The 26,988-nt window shown below is 40.7% G+C and overlaps 1 protein-coding gene across 7 annotated transcripts in view; it reads left to right on the top strand.

Moving 5' to 3' along the window:
• THSD7B (thrombospondin type 1 domain containing 7B) overlaps positions 1–26,988 on the top strand; it is a 281,970-nt gene that overhangs the window by 72,882 nt on the left and 182,100 nt on the right. For 5 of the 7 annotated variants that reach the window (XM_085552994.1, XM_085552991.1, XM_085552995.1 and 2 more), the window contains exon 4: positions 19,545–20,304. In XM_085552994.1, the coding sequence (XP_085409120.1) occupies positions 19,545–20,304 (760 nt within the window). Of the gene's footprint in view, positions 1–18,820; positions 18,905–19,544; positions 20,305–26,988 lie in introns of all 7 variants that reach the window. The other 2 variants (XM_085552990.1, XM_085552989.1) reach the window with 1 other exon arrangement.

Here is a 26,988-nt window from a genome sequence, read left to right as displayed (position 1 = left end):
TTAGTCTGAATTTACTTTTTTTGGGAATTGCATCCCTATAACCGTGGGTGAATTTCCATCTGGGAGGTAATTGTTCCCTCAGCAGAGAAAGGGGGACCCCTCTCGTGCCTTTGTTCTGCACCTGAGTCAGAGAAGAGAGGATGCAGCGAAGCTGGTGATAAACCTCATGTGGTTGTGTTGTGCTTTTAGCAACAAATTTATTTGGAGGAAACCAGAAGTACGTTGTGTTAAAAATGGGCAAAGGGGAAAACAAAGGAAGGCTGGAAGGTGAAATGTTACATGCTTTGTTCAGATGAGGGAATTGGGCACAGAAAATTGAGAAGTTTGTGTGGCTGAAGTTTTTTTTGAGGCGGGCAGGAACATCCCCAAACTTCTTTTTCCCTAGGCCTTTGATTAAAGTGAGCTGCTTGGTACTCTGCATTGAAGCATATTTTATGGACAAGACCAAGGAAGGAGTTTGAGTTGATGAGTATGTCCAACGAATGGATATGTTGTGCAAAAATACTGGATAGATGACTTAAGAGATCATGCATATAAATGAGGAAGAATCCATTTAAGCTGGTAAGCTGAGGATTTTGCTGTTCTGGTGCATCCAGTTGGCTTTGATTGGTATAAGAACAATGCAAGATATGGTTAGTAGTGGTATTTAGAAACACTTGAAATTTAGTGTACTTCTTTGAGGGGTGAAGAGAGACAAAACAGGACTGCCAGGGAAGGGCTATGAGGGTGAAATATGTGAGAGCTTAGTACTTGGGCTGGATGGAGAGCAGAGGGATGGCTGAGACCAAAATCATTTTGAAACCCAGACCTGAGGTGACCTGTTGCTTGGGTCTCTGCTGGTAACTCACAGGGGAAGATGAAGAAGGCAGTACATGAGGGCATGTGCATGCTTTCACTTTTGGACCCAATTTCGTATCTTCTCTCAGATTAAGTCTTTTCCTGCCTCTTCCCATGAATCTTGCCAGTTTTCAGTGTTTTGTGGCTCAGTAGGGCATTTCAGCATTTACTTTGCAGGGGTAGCTAAATGCTTAAAAACAGCTCAGGTACCACCTAGTACTCTTGAGTACCACCCCACCACTTCAGCGTTAGTGCTTTGCTGTTACAGAAGGAGCTGAAGTATAGAAGTGTCTTTAGGTCATGCCACTTCAATACGAACTATTTACATGTGATTGCTCTCCTTATGGGTCTGTATTCTCCTGGGAGCCAGTTCAAAGAAAATACGTGAAATAAGTGCTGTGAAATTGCAGGGCAATAGGAAGATGCAAATTCCTGAATATCTCTGTAGGACATTTAGACATAATATTCCGCCTTTTGAGAACACTAGTTCGTTTTGGTTTGTAAACCAGCTACTAATACGAGGTGATAAAGTGATTTCCATTTCATAGGGAACAAGTTATTTGCCCAAATGTGGGCTTGAAGAAACTCTTCCTTTTGAACTTCTGTTCGTGGAATTGCATATCAAACCAGAAGGAAAATGCCTGAGGTGCTAATATTTAATTAGCATTGAGTCATACTGCTGGCATAGAATTTCCTTTTCTTTTTTATCCTAAAAATATAGAACAAATCTATCTGAGCATTCTAGTGACTTTGACAGGCATTGAATCAGGCTGTATAGTGTTCCGTTTTGGGATGAAGCAGTGTTCTGTTTTGGCACCAATCATTAAGTTAAAAGTTCCTTACCTGCCATTAAAATACTTGCCGAACAGAATTACCTGATATGTGATACATTAACTTTGAGAGTGTCTGTTTTCTTTCTGGATCTTTGGTACATATATGTTTAATGTTGCTAATATTTTAATTCTGAAATATTTTAATAATTAAATAGGATTATAATTTGTTGCAGTTCATAGTTGGCAAGTGCAATTAACAGCAAAACAGTGGTTGCTCCAGATGCTGCTACAATTAGAGGGATGCTACTGGCTGCCTCAAATAAATTGCCAAACAGAGGCAATGCTGATTTATTAGCAAAAGTCTTTGCTTCTCTATGTGCTTTGTCAGACAAGCAGAACTATTTGAAATTAACGTTTACTCTGTATAGCATAACGTTTACTCTGCGTATTGCAAACTGCAGCGAGCTGCTGTTAAGTAAAACTGAGGTGCCTGCATGTGGGTGTCCGGCAGGTCTGGAGAGGGTCAGCACCACTGCCTTGAGCTGAGGGCCGCTGATCCAAGATGACTTCAATGCCCTCTTCAACGAACAAAAATTACAATCAACAAACGTAAAATTTAAAGAGAAGTGGTGCTGTTTTATCTCCTTCCTACCTTTGCTGTGTCTTTGGCTCCAGAAGTGCTTGGGCTCAGCAATCCCACCTTGTGCTCTCAGAGAATGCTGAGCTCTATGGAGAGAGCAATGGGGAAAAAGTCTGTGCCATTTGGGAGTTAGCGCTGTAGATGGGGAATTGTTGCTGTTTCAGTTCTTAAGTTGTCACTGGAAAACGGGATTAGAGGAGGATGGATTTCTCTAAGCCTCAGGAGAAAAGCTATCACTGTGGAATATTGACACAAGGGGAAACGCTTATCTTCTGTACTATTAGGCATACTTAGGAAAACAGTTCACTGTCAGTCACAGTTTACAGTTAGGAAATTTCTGTAACTCATTGGAACAAGTCTGAGGAAGGCGATTTGTGTTGGAGTGAACCTTTTTCCACTCTGCTTTTCTGCTGGCTCCTTGGTTCCCACTGGACGCTTTAAGGCTGCAAAGCTGTCTTTGCTCCACGAATGCTCTCTGCCCACATTCAGGCTGTCCCGTGTCACTGGTGTCAAACCTCCTGTGCCAGTAGTACAGCAGAAATATGCTGCTTTGTACACCAGCTGCCGTATGTTTTCCTGATTGGCTTTTTCTTCCTGCAGAGTCAATTTTCTAAGGTCTGCATTTGTTCTGCTTCTGATGCTGAGGAAAGGTAAGATATCCTCTTCAGAACTGGTGTTTTTCAGCTAGTTTCTCTCCAAGCTTTGTCTGGCATTTCAGCTCCTGGAACAACAGAATGATTAAGAAGATGACAGCGGTATAAGCAGTAGTGAAATTTTGTCTGTGTTGTTTGGAAACATCTATGTACACAGCCTTCCAGTGTACATTGACTTACTAAAGATTTATTTCTCAAAATTCTATAGTTTTGGAACACCATAATATTATCTTGCGTAAATGCAAGATGTTAAATCAAAAGACACTCCAAGGGGAGCAAATGCGACTGCAACAGTGTGGCAGGGATAAGATATTCTCAACGTGATTACTCAGGTTCTCAGGGGAAACTGGAAGGGAACTATGAAATGGGAAATAAATCACATTCTGGCTCCCATCAGTGTGCTATATATTACTTTTCTTAAGCAGGTCTTGGGGTAAAGAGCATAGTAAGCCCTGAAAGGCTCTTGTCTGGGCAGAGAAAGAGAAGGATGACAATAGAGGGAGAATGACAGGATTGGAACAGAATAATTTGTTGTACCAGCTCAGAGGTGGAGGTAAGAGGTATTCAAAAATGTATAAAAGAACAAGGTAAGATGTGTGTTCATAGAATCCATTCAGGTATGCTTTTTATTGCTTTTACCCTCCAATCTTCATGTTAATACCTTTGGGTGAAGGAACAAATAATTATTTGTGTTGTGAAGAAATGGGTTTTTAGACTCATTTTAATAGGAAATGTCACAGTGTTGTGGAAGAAAAAGGATTAGGGGTGTTGTGTTAACGTGGCTGGGAAGCAGACGATAGCAGAGAGCTGTTTTGAGAATGGGAGATTTCATCCAGGAAGAGGAAAAGGCTGCGTAGCCTGTTCCCCAAAGAGGTGGATATCTGGAGATCGGCGCCTGCTACTACTTGTAACAGCTGCTGATTGTTTCAACTCAGATATTAACAAAAATCTACTGAAAAAAAAATAAAATCATGCAGTTTGCTTTAATTTATATGTTGGAATAATTGCTGGAAACTGGTAGGGCTCCCTTTTGGTTATGAGCTCTCACCATTTTCATATCTCTCCCTTGAGATTTTAATTGCATTAAGAAATGATTGGCCTTAATAAACTTCTACAGCCTGTAATAATTATAATCAAATAAGATATCCATATATAAAGCATAAAATTATGCTGAAGCAAATGCTTCCTTGATCATTAATTAGTGAACTATCAAAGGCGTCGTTGCAAATGGTAGTCATTTTGTTCTCCTCAGGATGAAATCTGACCACTGTAGTCTCAAATATGGAGTATATTTTTATTCCAGTTATTCTTGCATTAGGAAGTACATTTCAACATGGATTTGTCTTCTATCTGCTGCGTGTTTTTTTTTTTTTGTTTTTTTTTTTATTTTTCATGTATGAAGATGCTTTTAGTAAATACGTTTCCTTCTTTTACTAAGGCTGTTATTATATAGTGCTTTAGGAAACAGATAAATGAACGGGACTGCTGTCCTTGAAAGGTAAAATACTGAGCAGCAGTTCAGGTGGTGTGTAAGGGCAATGGAAGTTTGGCATAGCCAGTACTTGTAGAAAACATAGAGTTCTTGCTGATGTTTTGTGAAGAGAAGGAGTTGATGCCTGGTGGCAGATTGTGGCATCACAGGGCATTGAAGTGTTAGGCAGAGAAGGACAAATATAAGTGAACTGTATTTTGCACATGGTAGTGAGCCCAAAAAGACTGTCAAGGGTTGGGCCGCCATGTTTGGCAGTTTGGAATGCCTCCTGCTCTGGAGCAAGGCAGAATAATGGAGGCTTTGCAGCTGGTGATGCCTGGCTACTGACTGGAGTTCTACTAACATGGGTTTTGTAACACATAATGCAAGTTTAACACTGTGTACTTCCTATTTCTGGAGCCCTCAAAGAAGTGACAGAACCTCAGATAGCAAATACAGAGGGGCAGGTGGGCTCATACCTCATGCTCTTGGAAGGCGCTGCCACCAAGGCTGTTGCAAGTACAGCTTTAGTTACAAAGAAAGCCATCGAGATCTAAAGATGAGGAACATCACTTATACCAAGTTATCGTTATCTAATGTGAGATGGTTCTTGTGGGCAGTATCAAGATAGAATGTGACATTTTTGTCTTATGGTAGCCTCCCTTTAGTTAAGTGGGCATCACGGCTGTCTGAGTTGCACGAAGGCTTTGATTCCTAAATCCTATAAAGTGGATTTAGGTCCCAGTTTCCCTTTTATTGATTAAAAGTTAAATTTAATTGCTTATGCAGTCTCTCTTTCTATTTTATTCATTTTATCAGTGAAATACAGGCCCACATCTTTGACTTCAAACAGTTCCATTTACATAATCAGCACATTTACCGTTCTCTCTCTTAGTTTACTTATTGGTGGAGCTTGTCTGCCTGCCATGTGATCTGACCACAATGGCTAACCACTCCTTGGTGATAATTTACATTATTATTGTAATATGGATTAGGCATCAGTTGGAAGGGAGTCTGAGTCAATACCAATTTTTTTTCCTGTGACATCTTAAAAGAAATTATTTAACATGCTGATACCCATTTAGAAATTCAAAGGCTTTCCTTAAAATGTTTATTTGCAAACTGAAACTAATCAGTGAAACTTTGCAACTGGTTTAGCAGGCAGAATGTAGGGGACATGGTTGGGGGATGAGCAGAGCAGGGATGTGTACTGTTATCACTGTGGATTGGTGCTAGCACTGCAATGTATCCCTGTGTTCTGCTCTGGGAGGTGATGCCTTGTGCTTGTGTCCATTGACTGCAGGCTGGGAGTCCTCTTGCTGGTACCCGATGAGATCATGGATGTCGTAGGACAAATACTTGCCCTTGGACAAGTGTGTTTTTTCTCCTTGATCTAGCAAGTGCATGTTGGGGGGGGGGGGGGGGGGGAAAGGCTAAAAAAAATAATGTTTTCTTCTATTTCTTCTGCCTGCTCATCCAATTAATTTGGCTGGGACTTGAATTCCCTCAAGAAAGGAAAATACAAAAGATTTTACAGGAAGAACCAGCTGTTTTCATCCCTGGGGCAAAGGATATGCATCATGATGAGTAACCACCCAGCTCATATTGGTGTGACTGGTACCTGCTGACTGGCTACAGCAGTCTGACTGTTGAACACTGTAGTGCATTAGGGTCTAATGACATTTGGTTGTTACTGCTGTGTGCTGCTTACATATATTCTTGGTTCTGTATTAATATTTTAATGTAGTTTATATAAACAGTTTAATTATGACTGCATGATTTAGGAGTCTTTTAAGGTGGCTATAAAATGGGCTTCTGAGCTCATCTAAAAGTTTTGATGGTGAAAATCTGTTTGCCTATAAATTATTAATTTTTAAAACCTTACAGACATGTTACAAGTGGGTTTACTCACATCTGAAACCTGAGATGTTTTATATAGCAGTAACCTAAGGAAGAGTTTATAAAGTGCTCTGCTCGATCTGTTCAGTGAGGATGTGATCCTGTGTCTTGTTTCATTACAGCAGAGGTAGGACTTTGGACTGAGGTTGCAGGGATGAAAATACACAGAGCTGCACTGACTGTGAAAGAGTCCATCCTTCATAAAATTTTAAGTGGGTGTTTGTAGAGGTAAATTCTTTCTTCCCTGTCTTTGCAGGGCTTGTCCTTTTGTTATGTAAATTTACTTTAGATGGACTCTAGTCACTGGGGAGGTTTTCAAAATGCAGAGATGACTGCTGTCTTTTCTAGGACATCTTTATCTGTGGGGCTGCCTGTTGTCCTTTCTTCGCTCATGATTTAAGTAGATACTTCCTTTTGGATATGCTTTCCTTAGATCCATGTAGATGTACTTAATATCTTCAGGGATATGATCAACCAAGCATCCTTCTGCATCTCACAGTGGAGGAGCTGGTCCACTGCCTGATAAGTCTCATCCCTTATTCCCACTTATATAATCTGTACTTTCTATAATGACATTTTTATCGCTGCTAACTAATTACTCCCTTAATTTATGACATAACATGTTAAAAATGTCTTATGTGGCAAGGATCAGAGAGGAGGACATTGAAGGAATCTCATGGTGGGCATGTGGAGCAGGCTGCCTGGTGAAAAGTAAGTTGGCATTGAAGGATTTATTATACTTAAAATCTTGCTCTTGAGAAAGCACACCTTAGGTACAACATAACCAATTAATTATTCTTAGCATAATTGAAATCCTAAGGGTCTAATCATTATTAGTCCAGCTCTAATTGTTTGAGAAAGAGAATAATAATGCAGGTAAAACTGTGCTCATCCTGTTCCACAGGGTCCCAAGGTTTCATCCTGGTGCTATTGGGCTGTCAGCATCTGAAGCCTTTCCCAGGAGGAACACAGTGCTCACGTGGAGGGTTTCTTCTCACTAGGACCTACATAAGGCTCATTTTCATTTGCACTTGTCTCTTTCTTACAATGTCACACCCCTATTTACAATGTAAGATCTCTTTTTACTATGTTAGATTATCATTATTTTACTCCTCAAAGCAGTTTTGTCCAGCTCTAGGTGTCTGTTTCTGTAACAGAGCACTGTTGAGTTAGCTGTAGCCGTGGTCCTGTCTCTGGGCATCCCCTGGCTGCACACTGCCTGGTGGGAAGCTGCTTCTTGGTCTGGTGGAAGCAGATTTTGTATGAAAATACATAATGCTGTCATGTGGCATTTGCCATTACCAGAGGAAACTTCTTTGGGCGACAGTAACTGTTATAACAGATATATTGAGAGGAAAAGAAAAGTAGACTGAGTAATAATAATGTATTCTTATATGTCTTAAAGTTAACGTAGGAAAGCATTTAGTTGCTCAGTTTACCTGTCAAAACTGTTTTATTGGCTTAAATTAGAATACTTTAAAGAATGTGAGGATGGCACAGTGGAATGGCTTGGGAAGAGTGATGGAGCAGTAAACCTAACAGGTCTAATTGATGGAGCAGTTTGAGACCTTCTGGTAGGAGAACGTATGACAGGCGTGCCCTTCTTATCCTTTCTTCTTAAGGGACTGAAGTAGCAACAGCTTGCTTCTAATATACAGGTTCTACTGTAAGAAAGGATTGCATGTGATTTTTTTAAGTGCCTCCCAAAAACAGTATATATTCTTAAAAAAAAAAAAAAAAAAAAAAAAAAGACAAAAAAAAAAAAGACAAAAGGATCTTATTTTTTTAGTTTTAAAAGCACTTAAAGATTTCACATATTATTATTAGCCACGTGCTTGCATTGCACTACACTTTTTAGAAGCTACTTTTCATCTCTACTATAATATCAGGGTCTGATGTAAACTGAAAGTCATTCTTGATCACTCGAGGAAGAACCAAAGTCGTTTAAGGCTGATTTTCAAAGATGGTGAATATCTTGGATTAGGAAGAAGTTCTTTACTGTGAGGGTGCTGAGGTACTGGAACAGGTTGCCCAGGGAGGTTGTGAATGCCACCTCCCTGGAGGCGTTCAAGGCCAGTCTGGATGGGGTTGTTAGTAAATTGGAATAGAGGGAGGTGTCCCTGCCTATAGCAGGGGGTTGGAACTACATGGTCTGAAACATCCCTTCCAACCTAAACCATTCTATGATTCTATCTTCCATTTCTAAACTTCAGATAGGATAGACTGCAAACATCCGAGCTCCCCTTTTTTCATTGATTTTGCTATTCAGATAGTCATTTTGATTTTTATATATAAAATATGTGACTTACTGTTAAAAGGATTTCAAATCAAATTGGCTTTATTTACTTCAAAGTATTCTGAATAATGTTTATTGTGGGAATCATAAGAAAGGAACAGACATTTGTAATAGAAGAGTATTTCCAAGTGGCTTGATTGAATTAAAGAACTCCCACTGGACTGAAAGCTCAAGTAATAACAGTTATTTTAGTGTCTTTAGTGGAATAACAGATTATTCTTATTTGCCAGAACGACCAGATTTATAAACAGCAGCGCGTTGCCCATCAATTGAGGGGACAGAGAGTTTTTTTCCTGCAGTAGGTTGTGGATGGTTTTGCCATCTTTGCTGTACAATTGTACTTTGGTAAATCTGCTCAGGGAGCAAATTGAGAGGTGGGTTTATTTCTGAAGGAGGGCAGGAAGACCACTCTGTTTCTCCAGAAGGCTCTTTCTCTATTGGTTATCTTGCTATGGCAATGCTGGATCTCCATGTGCTGGCTAATAAGCTGGATGGAAATTCTTATTCATGAAGAAGGAGCAAATCACAAACCCCTTTGAAATATACATTTAACAGCAAAGTTACACACGTATGCATACATTCTCTTCCTTTTTAAAAATAAGTAATGAGTTGTTCTTCTTAATCCAATGTGTTTTAAAATACTAAGCAAAAAAAGAGTATTTTCCTTGGCTTATCTTTCTCCCCTGTGAGCGTTCTGGAGCTTGAGCACACAGCTGTGTGAAGGTCCACTTAGCATAGCTTCTCCCTTCAGTAACACCTGGATGTGGGGCTCTTTCACATCTTTCATTAAATCTTTGTGGGTTCAGCATCTTCTGCCCCTATTTGGTAACCAGTGGGATTTCAGGTGCTGTTGTGATGAACGTAAGTGTGATTTGAATTGAACTGAAAGCAGCTTCAGGCAGGAATGGCTTTTTATCTTCTTGAATCGTATTTGAACCTGTGGTTGCTTTTGAAGCATGCTGAAATTAATAACCACTACATTTTCTTGACAATACCAGCACAGATAATGTGGGATTTCCATTATCCTGCCCTGTTTTTACTTTCTTTTTTTTTTTTTTTTCCTCTTTCTTTCATCATTTCCCGGTTACAATGAGGATGATGAATGAACTTCACCAAGAAATGATATTTTAAAACATTAGCTTTGCTGTGTTGGTGACACAGTGGAACAGAGGTGATTACCAGCTCTGATGCTTAATTTGAAAGTGACTAAACACTTGTGCTTGGCCCCTTTGTATAAAGGTGAATGCGAGGCACGCTCAGTCTGTTTCATGGGCAGTTCTGGCAGTAGGTGCCCATCTTGGCTTTATTCTGCAGGATGAATGCTGAGCTTGTGTATTCACTCCTGTCTGCAAGAGAGAACTCTTTCCAGTTGCATTTTCATGCAAATATCTTTATTTGCAGTGCAAAAAAATTAGAACAATTAGGTACTCTTGTGTAAATTAGTAGCTCTGTTTATAAATATTGCTGCAGTTGAAAGCAGGAGAAGTACCAGATGTGTAATTACATTAGCACAGATATTCTACAGAAAGCTGCTTCTGTGAAACAGGAACAAGCTTAATGTGAAAATCTTTGCTTTTGAGAGCATGCATGCTATGCACATCATTAACCTGTTAATTAGATCTGTTAAGGGCTACACTTGTTAAGCCTTGTTAAATGATTACTTACGTTTAAGAACATTTATTTCTAAACATCGCTGGTTAAAAAGGGTGGGCTAATGTTGAAAAAGCAGATGCTTAAGTTTGGATGCAAAATATGCACGCAACAGATGTGCACCCATAATTGGTATTTCTCCAAGTTACCATTCTTTTAATTCACAGCACAATAACTTTGATAGCAGCAGTGGCCACATTTCCAAGTTAAATATCACTCACCTCTGCTCTGTGGAACTCCTGAATGCTCCACGCTGCCACATCTTTCAGTGGTTTTCAGGAAACAGGGATCTGTGCTCAGCAGAGTCACCCTCAAGGTGTGTGTTCTCAGGTATTTCATCATCTAGAAGGAGCTGGCTTTTGCCTTGTGCTGAAGTTTCTGAAAACTTGGGTAAAAACAGCTTTCCAGGGATAGCTGAATGCTATTCAGAAATGTGTGACTACCATGAATTCAGAACTGGCAAAGCATCTGCCAAAAGATCTGCCCACGTTACAGGGCTGACCTGAATAATTTTGTACATGGTTTGAATAAATCATCTTTAGTTCCATTTCAGGTTTCGTTATTTTAGCAGTGCAGGTATTGAAAACCAACCCAAACCCACCTCCCAAGGCAGTTTGTTCCTGCCTTGGGACATGGGTTAGCAGTCTGTCTGCTGCATTGCTCACTAAAAAGGCTTGGGCTAATCCATTGACACAGATTTATGGCCAGGATTGCCATACCTGCCTCCTCTATTTGTACTTATGGTGTTGCTGGCTTTTCCCTGGGGAATCTAGCTTAACTGGAAAAGGAAAGAAACCCACCAAACAACAACCCCTTCTTCCCCCCAAAATTAAGACACACAGAAGCAAACAAATGAAAAATAGCTCTTTATACTGTAATGCTTTGTTGCTCTGTATTGTTGTAGCTTTTGTTGTTCTTACTTGGGAGCTTTTGTACAGAGAAGCACTGCAGGAGATGGGTTGTTCCTCTGGGCTGGGTGTAGCTGTGTGCCACGTCCTGCCCTGCAGGAGCACAACATGCATAATGTGCAAAAACACAGCAAGAAAACTAACAAACAAAAAAGCCCTGTCTCAAAAGCCCTGTAGGGTAATACAAGTTCTTTGTAAGATCATGGAATCAAAGAATGGCTTGGGTTAGAAGGGACCTGAGAGATCATCTAGTTCAATCCATCCTTCCTGCCACGGGTAGAGTTGCCAACCACTCATTCAGGTTGCCCAGGGCCCCATCCAGCCTTGCACACCTCCTGTCTTGCAGTGCCTTGCTATCACTCACCTGCAGGTGCAGTTGTTTGGAGTAAGACCTGGGGGATTCAGCCCCCAAGCAGGAAGGACACGTGTCTTTCTGATGCACTTACCTAGATGTGCAGTGCTTGCTTGTAGTTTCTGTAATCCTTGTCACCAGATCCCCAAGATTTTTCTAGTCCTAACACCTGTGAATCAGAATGAGGTGATGTGATCCTGTTCTCTTGAGTGCAAACTCAAGTAGTTTAGTTATTCTGTTCTCCTGGACCTTGCAATCAAGAAACTGAATTTGTGATGTGATAGGAAACCACTTCAGTTTGTAAAATAACGCCTTTCTCTCCCTCTCTCTTTTTTAATTTTTTTCAGAATTGACTTTTCCTGGATTTCATTACTTACAGTGTAGTGTAGCGGTGTTTAGCTGTCACTCTTCCCCAAAGTCCTGAAGTAAAAATCACTTCAATCTTAAAACCCTTCATCCTGGCTTTACGGTGTATGGAAACTTAAGCTCTTTGGCCCTCTCAGATTGATTGGAGGCTGTTCAGAGTTCAGCCCTTCTTCCTGACAGCAGCCTCTGCTTAGGAAAGCCGTTGGATGAATAGATTGATTTACTGCTGGAGAGCACATCATTGTGAAACTTCGGTGTGCCTGTTAATGTTGTGTATTCCTTTTCTAAGCGTGGCATTTTTCTCAGAATGGTTTCCTTTCCCTAGAAGTTCACACCGCCAAATAGAGTGTCCAGAGCAAAGTAAATTTAATTATAATTAACTGAAAGTGGATAATTAAACCAGGGCTGCAAATAAAAAATGAAAAAAGACCTCTGGAAAGTAATGTGCATAGATCCACAATGGCCTCTGTCCGGTTGTTATAAAACTGGTTGTGCTCATTTGAAAGTGACACATTTCCCATTAACTACTTACGCGAACTTGTCTGGGATTGCTGTTATAGTGCTGTTCATCTTTGCAGAAATACTGATCAGTGAGTAGCATGGGAAACCCAGCCCATTGGGTTGCTTAATAAGAGGAGTGAGTGTATGGCCCACACACTTGGGAAGGTCTTTCTGTGTAGAAGCCTTTCCCAATTGTGCTTCCTATTCAGGTTACGATTGCAAATAACTTTATGTCATAAAAGGAACTGATTTTCATAGTTTTAATTTTTAACTCTCTGTAATCCAGTAGTGCAGTGTTTTAACAGCATACGCAGTATTCGTAGCTGTAATGTGTTGGTAACATCTATATATTGCTTTATAGAGCACTTGGAATTGTATACATGATGACCTCATTTCTTAACATCAGCTGCTATCAAGACAAGAAATCTGCATTCTCAGACCTGTCTGGCATATTTAGAGGGTACTACAGACATGGTTTACAGTCTGTGGGTTGTTTTCTATTTATTTATTTATTTATTTTTAACTTTAAACTGAGAGTTGAAAGGAAAGAATATTTTTCCCAAGCCGTCTCTGGGGTGCGGACATATGATTGAGTAGCTCAGCTAATGCAGTTTACATTAGTGCTTAATATTGAGAAGCCCTGCCTGCGGTGTGTCAAGGGGTTAGTAAATCATTGCATTTTCATAAACAACAGTGTTCCTTAGATTGTGCTGCAGAATGTCTTGCTTGCTGGAGTGTGTCTTGAGTGGTTACTGTGTGTGGATAATAAGGTAAAAACCTGAAATGTAAAATTGGAACAAACTGCTGCGTGGCTGTGAGTCGCTGAACTTCACTTTCATTCAGTTCTAAAGTGAGATGAGTAACTGAGATACTGAATTACTCATTTGTGTAGGTCATGAGAATTGAAAAAAGGGCTGCAGATAGTTAGAATTAATCACAGGAATCTGGATTTTTATCTGCCACGTGTGATATGTTGCAAATAGTGCAGTAGACTTTTTTTGTATAGCAACTTTCATACAAATCATAGCAGAAAGCATTTTGCTGTATTGCTATTAATAATAAGTATCAAATTAATTAAGATAAATTCAGAGGAGGAAAAAAAGCTGATTTTTGGCTGAGGTGTGACAGTACGTGTAGAGCAGATAGACAGGACGGTGCTTATGGAAAGCAGAGGAGTAGGCAGGGATGCTAACAATGGCTTTTCTTAGAATTGTGGGTGTTGGAAAAGACCTCTCAGATTCCCAAGTCTAACCCCAGCCCACCCCACTGTGCCCACTGAGCACAGCCCTCAGTGCCACATCTCCACAGCTCTTGAAACCCTCCAGGGACGGTGACTCTGCCACCTACCAGGGCAGCCTCTGCCACTGCATCGCTGCTCTTTCTGACTGGTATCTTACTCGATATACTTTGTAGCATAAAATGGCTGAACTGCTCAACTCTGGTGTCTTAGACACAGTATAGAGCTGGTATTTGAGCTTTTAGTTTCCTTGTTATGTGAGGAAGGATGTAATTGGACTGAATGCACTGACATAGAGAGAGCACAATATATGTGTTATGCATTCATCAGCAGAGTTAGTAAGACTGTTGTTCAAATCATTAGAAATATTTTTGTGGCGTTTTATCAAATGTCTTTGTATCATACCTAGAAGGAGTTTACTGGTGAGTAAATATGTAGTAGTTCATATAATCTTTAACAGTTAGGTTTGTATAAAAAAGGAAACATGCATCTAAGTCTCATTAAAAATTACATATACCTCATAGAAATATATGAACATTTACATAAAGCCATTAAAAAATGGTTTTAATGCTGTTAGAAATAAAGATCTCATGTCCTGTTCTCAGAGTCACAGAATGAGTTGCAGTTTTCTGTTTCTTGCACACATGATCTGGCGGAGGGATGCTAGAATTACAGCCCAAGTAGCTGTATTACATTTCATGCAGAAGTGTTCAATTAAAGTGTACACTGCAGTGATCTGCTGGGGGTTGTGATCACATCTGGTGGAGTTATGCCTCAGCCAGGCATTAATGACATCATACCTCTGTTTTGATTTAGGGGCCTCTTTAGTCTACACTAAGAATTATTAGGGTCTCTTTAAATACTAGAATAACTGCTTTTAAATTTGATACTTGAAGTAAAAGCTATTCTATTTATTTTGAAATAAACAAATGAGGTGGAGGACTGTGCCAACAATAGCCCATTCATTTTTTTTTTTTTTTCCGGAGTTGTTCCAATGTTTTATGTATCAGATGCAACTTGGAATGTATCTATAATGTATTTGAAAGAAATTGCTAACCCACTACTCTATTTAACTGATTGCTAATCTAATCTTAACTTTGCAAATTAGTACAGAGCTACAGGGACAGAGTAATTGTAGAAGATGCTTATTGAATGAATTCTCAGATGGTGAAATGGTTGCAATTAAGCTAAATGTCATATTAAACAGAGCATAATTATTGTAGCAGTCCTTACTAAGCAATAACATACTTGTTAAGCAACTCTTATTGGGTTATCTATTTGAGATTTGATATTTAGTGGTGTTTCATTTTGTCCGTAATACGTAATTATTGACTGAATAGCCTGCTTGCCTTACGCTTTTGTGACCTCTGTGTCAAAGAGCAGATGTCACTGTATCCATTCAGACATAATTATTGCATGATTGTAGGTGGCTCTTGCAGGCAGGAAAAGCAAATCAATGCCTGCTATATCAAATAAACATTCATTTGCAGTGCTATATTACTTGCTTCTAACTGGATTAGGGATGCTTCTTGGGCTAATTACATGGTTATCTTTCTGTTGGATAAAAGGTGGCATACAGAACAATGTGTAGTTTGTCTTTATTAGCTGGACTGAATTTATTAATTGCTTTCACCCCATACTGTTCTAGATGTCTTGTAAGAGATGGCAGGATTCTCTGTGTAGTTCTTTATTGCTTGGCTTCTCACTTTTATAAATAGTGATTTGGTAGACTTGCACTTCAGTTTACTTTTCAGACTAAAAGAGACTTTGTAGATCTCAGTGGCGTTTTTTACTGAGAATCTTTTATTTTATTTTTTTGACATTGTAGTAAGTCCTGTTGCGCAGTCGTTGATTTTATTGGATACTTCTTTGTGGAATGTTTCTAGAACATTCTGGGTTGGAATGAATGGTTGACAGTCATCTGGTTGAACCTCCTGCTCAGCGCAGGGCCAGCATGGAGTTCACACCAGGCACCTTAATGCAGTCAGGTCTTGGGAGCCTCTAAGGAGGTTCACATAGAGGAGAGCTCTATGTGACCCGTGTGCCAAAGCACTTGTCTAATAACTCTCTGTGTACTTCCAGGACTGTCCAGTTTGGTGCCACCGAAGTGCAAAAGGGACTTTGGTAAACTATTAGCAGAAGAGCTTGATTATAGTCTTAAGAACTGGCTTCAGAGGCATTTTTCACTTTGATGGGGAAATAGCATTTATAGAACATAATAATTGGCCACATATGCCACTGACCATATACTTTCTTACTGCGATTGTGTGTCTGTGGTCCATTTCTATGCATTCTCCTGCCTTCTGGAAGCTACTGCATCTTGGACATCTCAGTTGCAGTTTTCAACTTCTCTTGCACATTTGCCTGCTTGATTTCAGAGATCCTTGCTTCTAGATGGACGGGAAGTGTAACTTATCAATGGTGGCATAAGACCACGTGTCCATCTATTTTATCTCTGTGCACTTTCATTGGCTGACCAGCACAAAATAGATTTTATTTAATTTAGCCCTCTAATTTAATATCAGTGTCCTCCCAACTGGGAGCTGTAATGCATCTTTTAAAAGTTCTACGTTTTGATGTGTAAGTTCTGGTGGGTGTTCAATAAAATACTGCCCATACCATCATTCACCTTCTGCTCACATATTTCTTTTAACTGACTCATTTGATTTAAGGAAGGTGTAAGTTTACATGGCTGCTCTGAAAAAGAAGGTAAACGTTAAGTAACAAGCAGGCTGTAGTCTGGGAAGTGTTTATATCCCTCTCCTTATTTAAGCTACTGTACATTTGACAAAGCAGTAAAACATTGTGGATAAGTTTACTACTGCATCCTGAAGTGATCATTGGAAGTGAAAACAGTCTATAGTAAAAGATTTGCGTCTGATTTTTCCACCCTTATTTTTCACATTCTTTCTTTTGGTATGCAAAGAGTGGTCTGATAGGCTCCATTTTTCGTGTGTTTGCCAGAGAATAATTGCAAATTGTGATTTGTCTAATGATAGTGTAATTGCTTGTGAGTCCTTCCTTTTATTTGTAATTTTTCACTCCAAATTCACATCTGACATTAAATAACGGCCAATTCTTTCTAAGGCTTCTGCTGCATCTCTATCTGTCTTGTTAATGTCAGGGCTGGTAAATCTCCACCTATTACATGAAGTACAGAAGAGATGAGTTCTAGAGAGTAGTCAAAGAGCATCAGTAGGTTTGGTGAGTTGAATTTGGCTAATCCTCTTCTACAGTGGCTTTTTATTATTCTATGGGGATTTTAGAGTTGTCTTGATGTAGAGAAGTATGAATTAAGTCTTCTTGTCCTAAGAATTAAGTAGTAAATCCTAAATTGGTGTGTTGTGTTTCAGGCAATCTGTGAGAAAAAGGCTGAAGTTAAACAAATTTTTGGTTATTTTAGTTATGAATTTTTGCTTTAAAAATGAACTGATGAGAAAATAATCTTTGCCTGTACTGAAAATTCAAAAACTCAGCGACTGAAATTGCCTTTGTTAAACTGCTGAAATAAGCTCATGATGCAGTTGCATTGTGTTGCCTAGTCTTTGTCGCAGTTACTTTCCTCTGTTAATAAAAAACCAATTAGTGTTGAATTTCAGTGTTGAATTTCAGCTGTTTTGTAAGATGACAGCATGTTCATAATCCAATGCCTGTTATTGAATCTTGTTGGTATTTTATTGGAGCAGTTGTCTAAATGAAGGTGACATATCAAAAACGAGCATTTAAAAAAGGCTCCTTCATGTAACTGAAATAAGCGTAAAATTCCCTCCCCCTCCTTTTTTTTTTTTTTTTTTTTTTTTTTGTATCTTCAGGTTTTTAAGCCCATTTAGTTATGAAGAAAGTCACAACTATAACAATAATTCATATAGTTTGTATAGTAGTGTGAAGTATGTTGTAGTTTGCTGCTGCCTTTTCCCATTCAAGATGTGTCACTGTTGAGGTCCTCATCTTACAATGATATCTTTTGGTGTGAAATACAGGAGGTATAAAAGGGATGAAGATTTTTCACGTAGCCTGAAGACTGCACACATCAAAAGCTGGAGCTGTCTAAACCCTGGTGACTCTGAAAACCCTTCTTGCCTGATGCCTGTTGACCACAGGAGGAGGTGACAGACTTAAGGGTAGGGTTGCAGTCATAGCCTGGAGGATGAGGGAGGAAAAGCAGACACAAAAGGAACAACTCCTGAGTCTCTGCTTTGTAAGTGCAGCCTTTGGGCAGTGAGATGCTGGCAACAAATGGTGAAAAGGGAGGTGGTGGCATCACTGCCCACCTGCCTGGCCAGACTGTGCTCCACATGTGCTCCCAAAGCTCCCTACTGTTGAGGAGAAGCAGCTCTGAGGAGCTGCCTGTGCTGTTCTGATCACTAGGTCTGTGAGGTTGGGAATGGGGATGCCAGAAGGTCAGCAGTGATAACTCAGTGGGGGTTTTCAAGACTGTATTTAGGTCACTGCTCTTCCTCAAGGTCCCTGTGCAGATGCCTGGGATGTGCAGTAGAAGCAGCTTGGCTATACCCTAACTGTTTACTTCACCTTTTGTTAGCAATGGAAAGGACATTGTTTACTCGTGCATTTGCACAATGTCAAGGCCCTGGCTCAAGGAGAGTCACTACTCTACCCATATAGGAAGAACAACAGGTTTACTTTTAGAAACATCATCAGCTGGATAAAATACTTGGGATTATAATTGCAGCCATTATGGGGGTTGTTTTGGATCTTAAGTGCTTGTTTTCTTAGTGTAAACTTATAACTGATTCCAATAGTTTCAAAATCAGTTTCGAAAAACTTAACTAGAGTAGCAGTTCTTCATATAAATTGACCTATTTGTTGTAAGTCCATTTCAAGTACAGATTACATGTGTAATGTTCTTACCAAGTGAAATGGTTCTGTTAAGACATTCTGGGAAGTTTTAAAACTTAGGATTGAGATGAGGCTCTCTTGAGGCATGATCATCAAAATCCTTTTAATATGCTAAGATTTGGCCTTAGTGCTTTCCACTACCTTTTCTTCTCATTCTGAAAGCAATTTTGTACTTTACAGCCCTTAGATTGTTTTGTGGACTTGGTGGATTTTGTAGAATAATATTTTTAGACAAAAATCTTTCCACTTAGCCTTGTCTGATTTACATTCTTTTAGAAATCCTTAAATAACATTCGTATAGTTATATATGTATGTTCATGTGCTCTGGAATTAAAAATGAGGTAGCTGGATTTAATATTGATTCCATTTCTCTTGCCAAGTGATCAGCTATGCCGTCACCTGTAGTACCATGCACTGCAAATGGAGGCACCTTGCTCAGGGTAATTCCCTGGTCAATGCAGAAGGTGAGTGACCAGTTCTGCTGTATGGGGCTGCAGGACCCACTGTGCAGGACGTGAACCATCATGTAACATCACTTCCTCCATTTTCAGCTTCTTATAAGAACATACTCTTATCCCCGTGATATTTATCTGCACCATTTTATCACTGCAGACAATGATTCAGCTGCTTCCCAAAGCAGTTTATTCCACTGACTAATTGTCCTATTAAGCATGTTTTCCCCTTATCTAACTTGACTTTCTTCTCCTATTAGATTATTGTTGCTTTATGATCATTTTTATATGTGTTTGTACAAGCGGAATTAAATAGTCATATTTCCTCAGGCTTTAGGTGCGTTTCCCCATTGCAGAAGCGTGTCTGGCCTGCCTTTAATTTGAGCCATTGTGGGAAGCATTGTTTTTTTCCAGCTTTCAGGGAACATGTATTGGACTCATGTGGATACACAGGGAGGAGAAGTGTCAAGTGGGCCTTTAGAGGCATTTCATAGAATGACTTGGATTGGAGCAGACCTGAAAGACCATTTAGCTCCGAGTGGCATTTACCTGGTTTTAGAGATGGACTGATAGTTATTCACTTTCTAATGGATGTTAGAGTGTGGTTATGCCAGTTAGGTGTTAGGGTGGCTCAACCCTCCCTCTTTTGCAGGTCACTGGGGCCGATGTGTGGGTGACTGCGGTTCAGGGGGCACACGAAGCCGGGCTGTCTGGTGCACCCACACCGAGGGCTGGACGTCCCAGCACTCCAACTGCGACCAGCAGGAGAAACCTGAAAGCCAGCGGCGGTGCTTCAAGGTCTGCGACTGGCACCTGGAGCTGTTCGAGTGGGAGGTATCGGCATGGGGACCCTGCATGCCTGGCGGTGAGGCTGGACCCTGCGTGATGGCACAGCACGGCATGCAACACCGCAGCGTCCGCTGCCTCCAGAAACTGGACAGGAGTGTTGTTGCCGCTGAAATCTGTGAGCACCTGGCACCACAGCCGCCCCTCGAGCAAGCCTGCCTGGTGCCGTGCCCGCGGGACTGTGTTGTCACAGACTTCTCCCCTTGGTCCCAGTGTGGCGGGGGCTGCACCAATAGCTTGCGGCACCGGACCCGTGCCGTCATTGCTCCTCCTCTCTATGGGGGTGCCCCATGCCCCAACCTGACAGAATCGCAGACCTGTTCTGCTGCCGCCTGTCCCCTGGGCGAGGAGGAGCACACCTACAGCCTCAGAGTGGGGCCTTGGGGCGAGTGCAGGCTGCCCGGCCGCGAGGATGTCTCATTGGATTTGGGGGAGGACTCTGGAGAGCTGAGCGCATCATGGTTGGAAGGTCACAAGGTCCAGCACCATCCGCACATGGGGCAGGTGGGCTACCAGACCAGGGCAGTCAGCTGCGTGCGGAGCGACGGCAGGCATGCCATGCTGAGGTAAGGGCGCTTCCATGTTGCTGCTTTTATTCCCTTTCTTTCACAAGGCGCCGCTTTGCACAAGCTCACTCACCTTCTTGAGTTTTAAATGCAAATTTTAATGCGTTTTCTTTACAGGCTGCTTTTTGATTTAATTCCCTGCTGGTGAAGCTAGCATCTGCTGAATATTTTGCATACCTGTACAATTTGCGGCTGTTTAATTCATTTTATATTTTTAATATTTCTCTTCTGGTTATGTTTTGCGGAAACCTCAAGGAAGTGGAGGTATCACCTCTTGCTGTGGAGGTGCAGAGCGTGGAAAGGTTCCACCCTCAATCACCTACTGCGTCTATTTGGCTGGAGAAGTTTAACTTAAATTCCTTCATTCCTACAGATTGACACTGAATAAAACAAGAAGTTTAAGCCTGACAAGTTTGGCCCTGTGAATTTACTAGGAGATATCTTATGGCCAGATAGATCATTGAGCAAAGCTGTGGTTGTCTCCTGCTTGTGAGGAACCTTCGTATTTGTGATGTTTCTGATGCCAGTATAAGATCTGTGATTTGCATTTATTTCTTTGACAGCAGTTGTTGATTTCTATCCTCACGTGCTTTATTTAACAATTTCCCTTGGTCTGTGCAGGTCGCTTTTCTGTAATTCAGATGTGAAGGTTACAATAATGTACAGCAAATAATGGAAAGATTTATTCTCCGCATTTCTCGCATTTAAATTCAAACAATCTGAGCTCTGCCATTTGACTTCAGATTGAATTTGAGCGGGTGCCAGGAGCTATAGATTACTGAGGAATTGATTAAGCTCTGAGAAAGTCAGAAGCCAGATTTTTGAAGAACTTCACCTGCCCATTTTTTCACTATTATTAGGAGTTGTTGAAAAATCAATGACCTCTGTGAAGGAGAAAAAAGAATGTCTTAAATTCAACAAGGACAAGTGCAGAGTCCTGCATGTGTTGAGCAATAACCTCAGGCACCGGTCTGGACTTGGGGTTGACCTGCTGGGAAGCAGCTCTGTGGAGAAGGATCTGGGAGAAGACCTGATGGACACCGTGTTGTCCATGAACCAGCAGTGCGTACTTGTGTCCGAGCAGGCTGTGGTATCCTGGGGTTCATTAGGAAGGGCATTGCCAGCAGACTGAGAGAGGTGGTCATCCAGAGTTCCCTTCTGACCTCAATTACCGTGTGATTCTGTGGAAAATCTTGCTTCTGAATTTTGCAGAAACCAGCTGTTATCGGTACGTGTAGCTCCTGGTGCCTGCACAAGTTGAAATTGGAGAGATAAGGAGTTATTCTCTGTCTCATACTCTACCCCGTTAATGTCAGTAGTGATTTTGCACATGTACTGAGGCGAAAATAAACATTCTAGCCAATTTCTTACCTTCTCCTATTACATCTGTAGCAAAGTATTTTTTACTGGTTGGAAAAACTTCGAGATTTGTGAACTGTTTTAGTCGTTTCTTGATCTTGCCTTCATTCCTTGTCTCTAAATGTATGCTGATTCTAAATATGCGGATTTTATACTCATGTAGCTGCTTGACTGTAATGGAGTTGCTTGTGACTTATGTCACTGTGGAACCTGCAGCAGGTTTATGTATGCTGCCACATGGTAGCTGCTTTTCTGGCTGTTATATCTCTTTTTTTGTCAGAGGCTCTGGGTGGGGAATCCTGGCTTGTTTTAAATCTCTCTCTCTCCCCTCACACTCTCACTTTTGCTTTAGGAATGGGAATTGGAAGCCGCTGTTCATACTTGGCTTCACTGCTGTGTAATCTGTTGAATTTCTGGATGACAGCGCAGGAGGGCCTCTTTCTAAGCCTGTATTGAGGAACATCCATAGTTTGCATAGTTCTCGTTCAAAAATAACTTATTATTAATTGTAACTATATAGCTTGAACTTGGAAACCTGATACCTAAACCTAAAATCTGGCATAAAATCCAATCTGTGTTTAATTCCAGGGTTTGAGTGTCACTGATACCAGACACCCCTAACAACAGCTCCCTTAAAACAGCCGTGTTAATGCCTTCCTAGTTTCATTGTGCAGCATATTTGCTGCCATTCTCCTGAAGAATGGACCCGATCTTGCAGATGTCGCTTCACGAGAGTGATGATGTTTTGGCTACTGGTAAAGAAGAGTAAAAGCATTTGCATAACCCTGAAGCAGGGCTTGGCAGACAGCCCAATGTCTGCTGTAGAACCGGGAAGAATTGCTTTATTTGTGCTTTTTTCATTTTCCTGGCTGAGATTTCCTATTTAGAATAACACTGTTGAGTAAGTCCCAATGAGAGTTACAAATTCAATTTCTGGGGTACTAAGGGAAGAGAGAAATATCCCTAGACATGCTTCACCAGGTCTCTAAGCTGCTTAATTATGCTGCCGTGCTGGGATTTTATCATCTCCACTCATTCCTTCTGCCACTAACTAAGAAAAATGGCGTATGACGTGTGTGGTCACTTCAACACTGTTACCCATCAAAGAGCAAACTTACGGTCAGCCCCTTTCCAAATCAAATAATGGAACTGCAGCGGAGATGGCTCTGTGGTGTTCACAAGTGGTGTGTGCTGCTTAATTTATTGTTAAAGCTGATAAACCGACTGGTTTCTAATCTCAGAGCTGTGTGTCAGCCAGCTGTGCTGATGTGTGTCCTTGTGTGTGCAAATGGAGGGGCTGCACTGGAATGGCAGTCAGGATTTTAATGGGATGCGTCCAAGTTGACTTTTAAAGAGTAAATGATTGAATGCATTCACATCTTAGGGGTGTGAGGTTACTGGCAGAAAATTCGTTTTGGCTTCTTCATTAACAAGTTTGTGATTAACGAGAAGAGCAAATGCATTGTCCTTTCTCTTGTGAGATAAGTAGCAGCAGCAGGAAGGAAGTGTGCCTGATGTTTGCTTTTAGTTTCACTCTAACTTTCAAGTTGCATGGTTGAATCCAGAAGATGTGTATAAGATCATGATAATAGAAGATAATTGGATTGGGATTCTGTTTTCTTTGCTTTTGCAAGTGAAAATTCAGGTTGAATTCAGTCAAGAAGCACAGCATCCTTCAAGGATGTGGTTGAACAGTATCCAGTTCTTTTGTTTGCCTCTGTAATTTGGATTTACACGATACATTTCCTAGTGGATTGCACTTAACCACCATGCTGCTGTACATTTCTTGGAAAAATTATTTGTTATATCTGCAGATTGTGTTCTGTAGATGAGTACAACATTTTACAGCTGAGAGGAGGAAATGCTGTGCCGTAATACACCTACATGTGATGACTGTGACTGTTCAGGGGGAGGAGGCGTGCATTCACATCCTTCCCTGCACATGCACATGAGGATTGAGCCTCGGCACTCAGGTTTGGAAATGAATCCCTGAGCTGATGGGAACAGAGGAGATTCTCCATTCTAGGGGTATTTAAAAAGAATAATCTTGTTCACTTTGCTTTTACTACAAGCTCACTGAACACCCAATTGGTGACTGCTTTTAGCCTTTCAACTAGATTAACGTTTTGGAAATACTGTTCACTAATAACTAGGCTTAGCATACATGGCAAAACAGTTCCTGCAGTTTTCCCTTGACCATTCCAGCCCTGTAACACAAAAAGCATCAATGTGTAAGCACGTTATGACATTGCCAATACCAGATTTACTCCCAAAAGGAAGCTCTAACCTGAATGCATTAATCTGTGGAAAGTTAGCTTAAAAACTGGGCTCACAAGACATCTGCCATCCTCAAGACTTCCTTCCTTCCCTGCTAATTTGGATACTGAGGTTTGCAGGCTGATATCAATGGATGTCTCACACATCTGAGTGTTCTCCGTATCAGATTGTTCTGAGCACATTGGTGATATGAAAGAATGTGTCTGAATTTCATGCAGAAGAACAGAGTGTGTTTTTACGTTTGCATTTGTGTTGCTTGGTGTCACGGTTAATTTGGCTTTGAGGCTCTGAACGAGTGGGGATGAGTTAATTAGATTCACATTCTGTTAGGGAGTCGTGTGCAATTCTCCCTCAAAAACATCTTCCCCAGCAGAAAGGAGGAAATTGCCAGCTTCACATCTTGTTCACCTTAAGGTCAACTAAGTTCTCTTATTAGCTGTTTATGGCAGGAGCAGTGGAGGGATTTTCAGGGAAAGAATGAGCTGTTCAGTCTTCACATACCTGAAAGCCTTGCAAATAGCAAGGATGATTGCTGGGCAGAGATGCCTTTTGCAGCCTATGTGCCAGCATCTGCTTGAATCCATTGGACAAATGTGGTAGCTCTTGCCTTGCTAAGAACTAGGGATAGCAATAGCAGCAATAAACAATACTAATTTTGAAGAAAATCGTAAAGCAGATTTTTAAAGGTTTCCTTTTCTTTGGTTTTTCAGCAAAGATCAACCCAGATTAAATATCTCATTCACAGTGGTGCTACCCAAAATGGGTTTGGATTTTCCAACTGGTGTCTGAAAGCAAAATTTCAATTACTTTTCAGAGCGTGTTTGCTTGTCCTCCTTGCTGTGTTCTTAGGTAGGCTCTAGTTTTTAGTGTAATCGCTTATGACAATGGCTTCTATTTGCCAGCATTTTATCTACTTAAAGGCAGGAATTCTTGTTCCCTGTTACCGTTGTGGCACCAGTGTCTCACCTGATAAATGTGTTCAAAAAGTACTGAGAGAGAAATAAGGGTGCAGGTGGTGAGACTCCCTAACCTAATGTTCCAACGAAGACTTCAAATCACTGGCCCAGCACAAGTTCAGATACAGTGATTATTTCTTTTCTGTTCTCCATTCAATAGTATTGATGTTTTGCACCAGGTACAGCTTTGCATTGTGTATGGCATGTAGTAGAAGCGTGAGAAATCTGTTTTGGATATAAATGAGAATAATTTTTTAGCTGCATCAGAGGCTGTTCCTGCTTCACGCAGCTGTTAAACCTCAACAGATTCATCCTGCTGTCACCTGTGAGACTATTATTGTACACGATGAAAGTGAGACAAAAAGTGTTATATTTCAAACAAAAAGAGTGTAAATTTAAGTCACTAAATGCTGTATTATGTTAGTAATTCAGGATGTAGTCAAGCTAGTCAAGCCTGATCATGTATAAGTGGCAATATTCCTATTGACTTCTGTGAAAAATGGACCAGTTTCTAAATTGGAAGAGAAGCGAATGGATGCCTGTTATCTTCTCCGCTCCCCCTATGAGATTGCTGTGCAATCCTGAAATGATTGCCCAGAGTATTTTCTGTGGAGAAAGTTAGCTTAGTCAAACTGTGTTATAAGTAATATTAAGTGAGGTAATAACTGGTTCCTTGGCAGCAGCTCTAGATTTCACACCTCTTAAGTGCACATGTATTTGCTCCTTAGAGTTGGTAAAAGCCTGACTGCGAGCAACTGGAGGCTGGAGAAGGCAAATTTAAAGAGACTTCACACCGAGTTCATGTATGGTCTTAATTTTGGACAGTGGTTCGCATCATGCTTATAACGCTAGGCAGAAATTAGAAATTCTTAGTTCTTTTTTTCTTTTCCTGGTGCCTTTTATTATTTGCTGGGTTTCATCATTTTTCCCCCCCTCCTTTTTTCCCCGTCTTATCCATCGCTTGTGATGTTCCACTGATGTCTTTACTTGTACTTAAGTCTATCATTTTTGTTTTGGTTTACCCTTTCCAGCTCTGTTGACGTCAGTTATCTGAGGTTTCAAACACAGCAGAGGTTTCCCTCCTATCCTTGTGACCTGGTGGATGATCTCTAGCTGCTGTAAGGTGGAACAGAAGCTGCTGCACTTTGTGTGGTCAGGCAGGACAGAACAGTCTTGGACATCTACAGTTGTCAGCTCTCCTTTTATTTTTCCATTGCATTGATCCTTTTTGATGTGTTACAATAATGTGTCCTAATAATAATCATAGTGGTTAAGTAATGTAACTGAGTGCAAAAACACATGCACTGTTGCAACGTGCCAGAGTCTCCTGTGCTTTATCAGGTTTGAAAACCCTTTGACCTTGTTTAACAGCATTTGCTTGGTAACAGCATCACAGAACAGAAATATTTCATATTAATGAGACTAATTATTTTAATAAAAGAACAGAGTTGCTCAGCAGGATGTGCTGACACTGGGATGGATGGATGCTGGCCAGCTAGCAGTGTTTGCAGGCTAATGGAGGCATTCACCAATAGCAGCTCTTCTCCTGGGCTTCCCTTTTCTTTTCAATCCCGGTTAATGTGTGAAATCTAAAAGCACAGCATCATTTACATCTTTTCCAGCTTGAAATAAATTAGGTGTTTTATTTGCAAGTGGCTCAGCGGTTGCACCCACAACTCTCTGGCAACTCAGTGTGTGCCTTGCAGCTCCTCTTTATATTCATTGTATTGGTGTTGATGCAGTTCTTATGTTTTACCCTCAGATGACTATGATTTTTAAGCATCATAGGACTATTTGAGTTGGAAGGGACCTTTAAAGTTCATCTAGTCCTACTCGCTGAGTATGGATGTCTGCAGCTTGACCAGGTGCTCAGAGACCAAACTGGTCTGACTTGGAATGTCTCCAGGGTCGGGGCATCCACAACATCTCCAGTCAACCTATGATATTGCCTCACTATCCTTCATCATAAAAAACCTTTTTCTTATATGCGCTCTCAATCTCCCTGCTTCTAGTTTGAAACCATCTTCCTCTCATATGGTAACTTAGGTAAAATAACTGGGGTTTGGACTGAAAGAATGTTAAGATCTTGTAA

This window comes from Coturnix japonica, chromosome 7 (assembly GCF_054131305.1).
Source record: "Coturnix japonica strain WE chromosome 7, WE-NBRP24, whole genome shotgun sequence".
NCBI lineage: Eukaryota > Metazoa > Chordata > Aves > Galliformes > Phasianidae > Coturnix > Coturnix japonica.
This window is presented reverse-complemented; position numbering and strand designations above follow the sequence as displayed.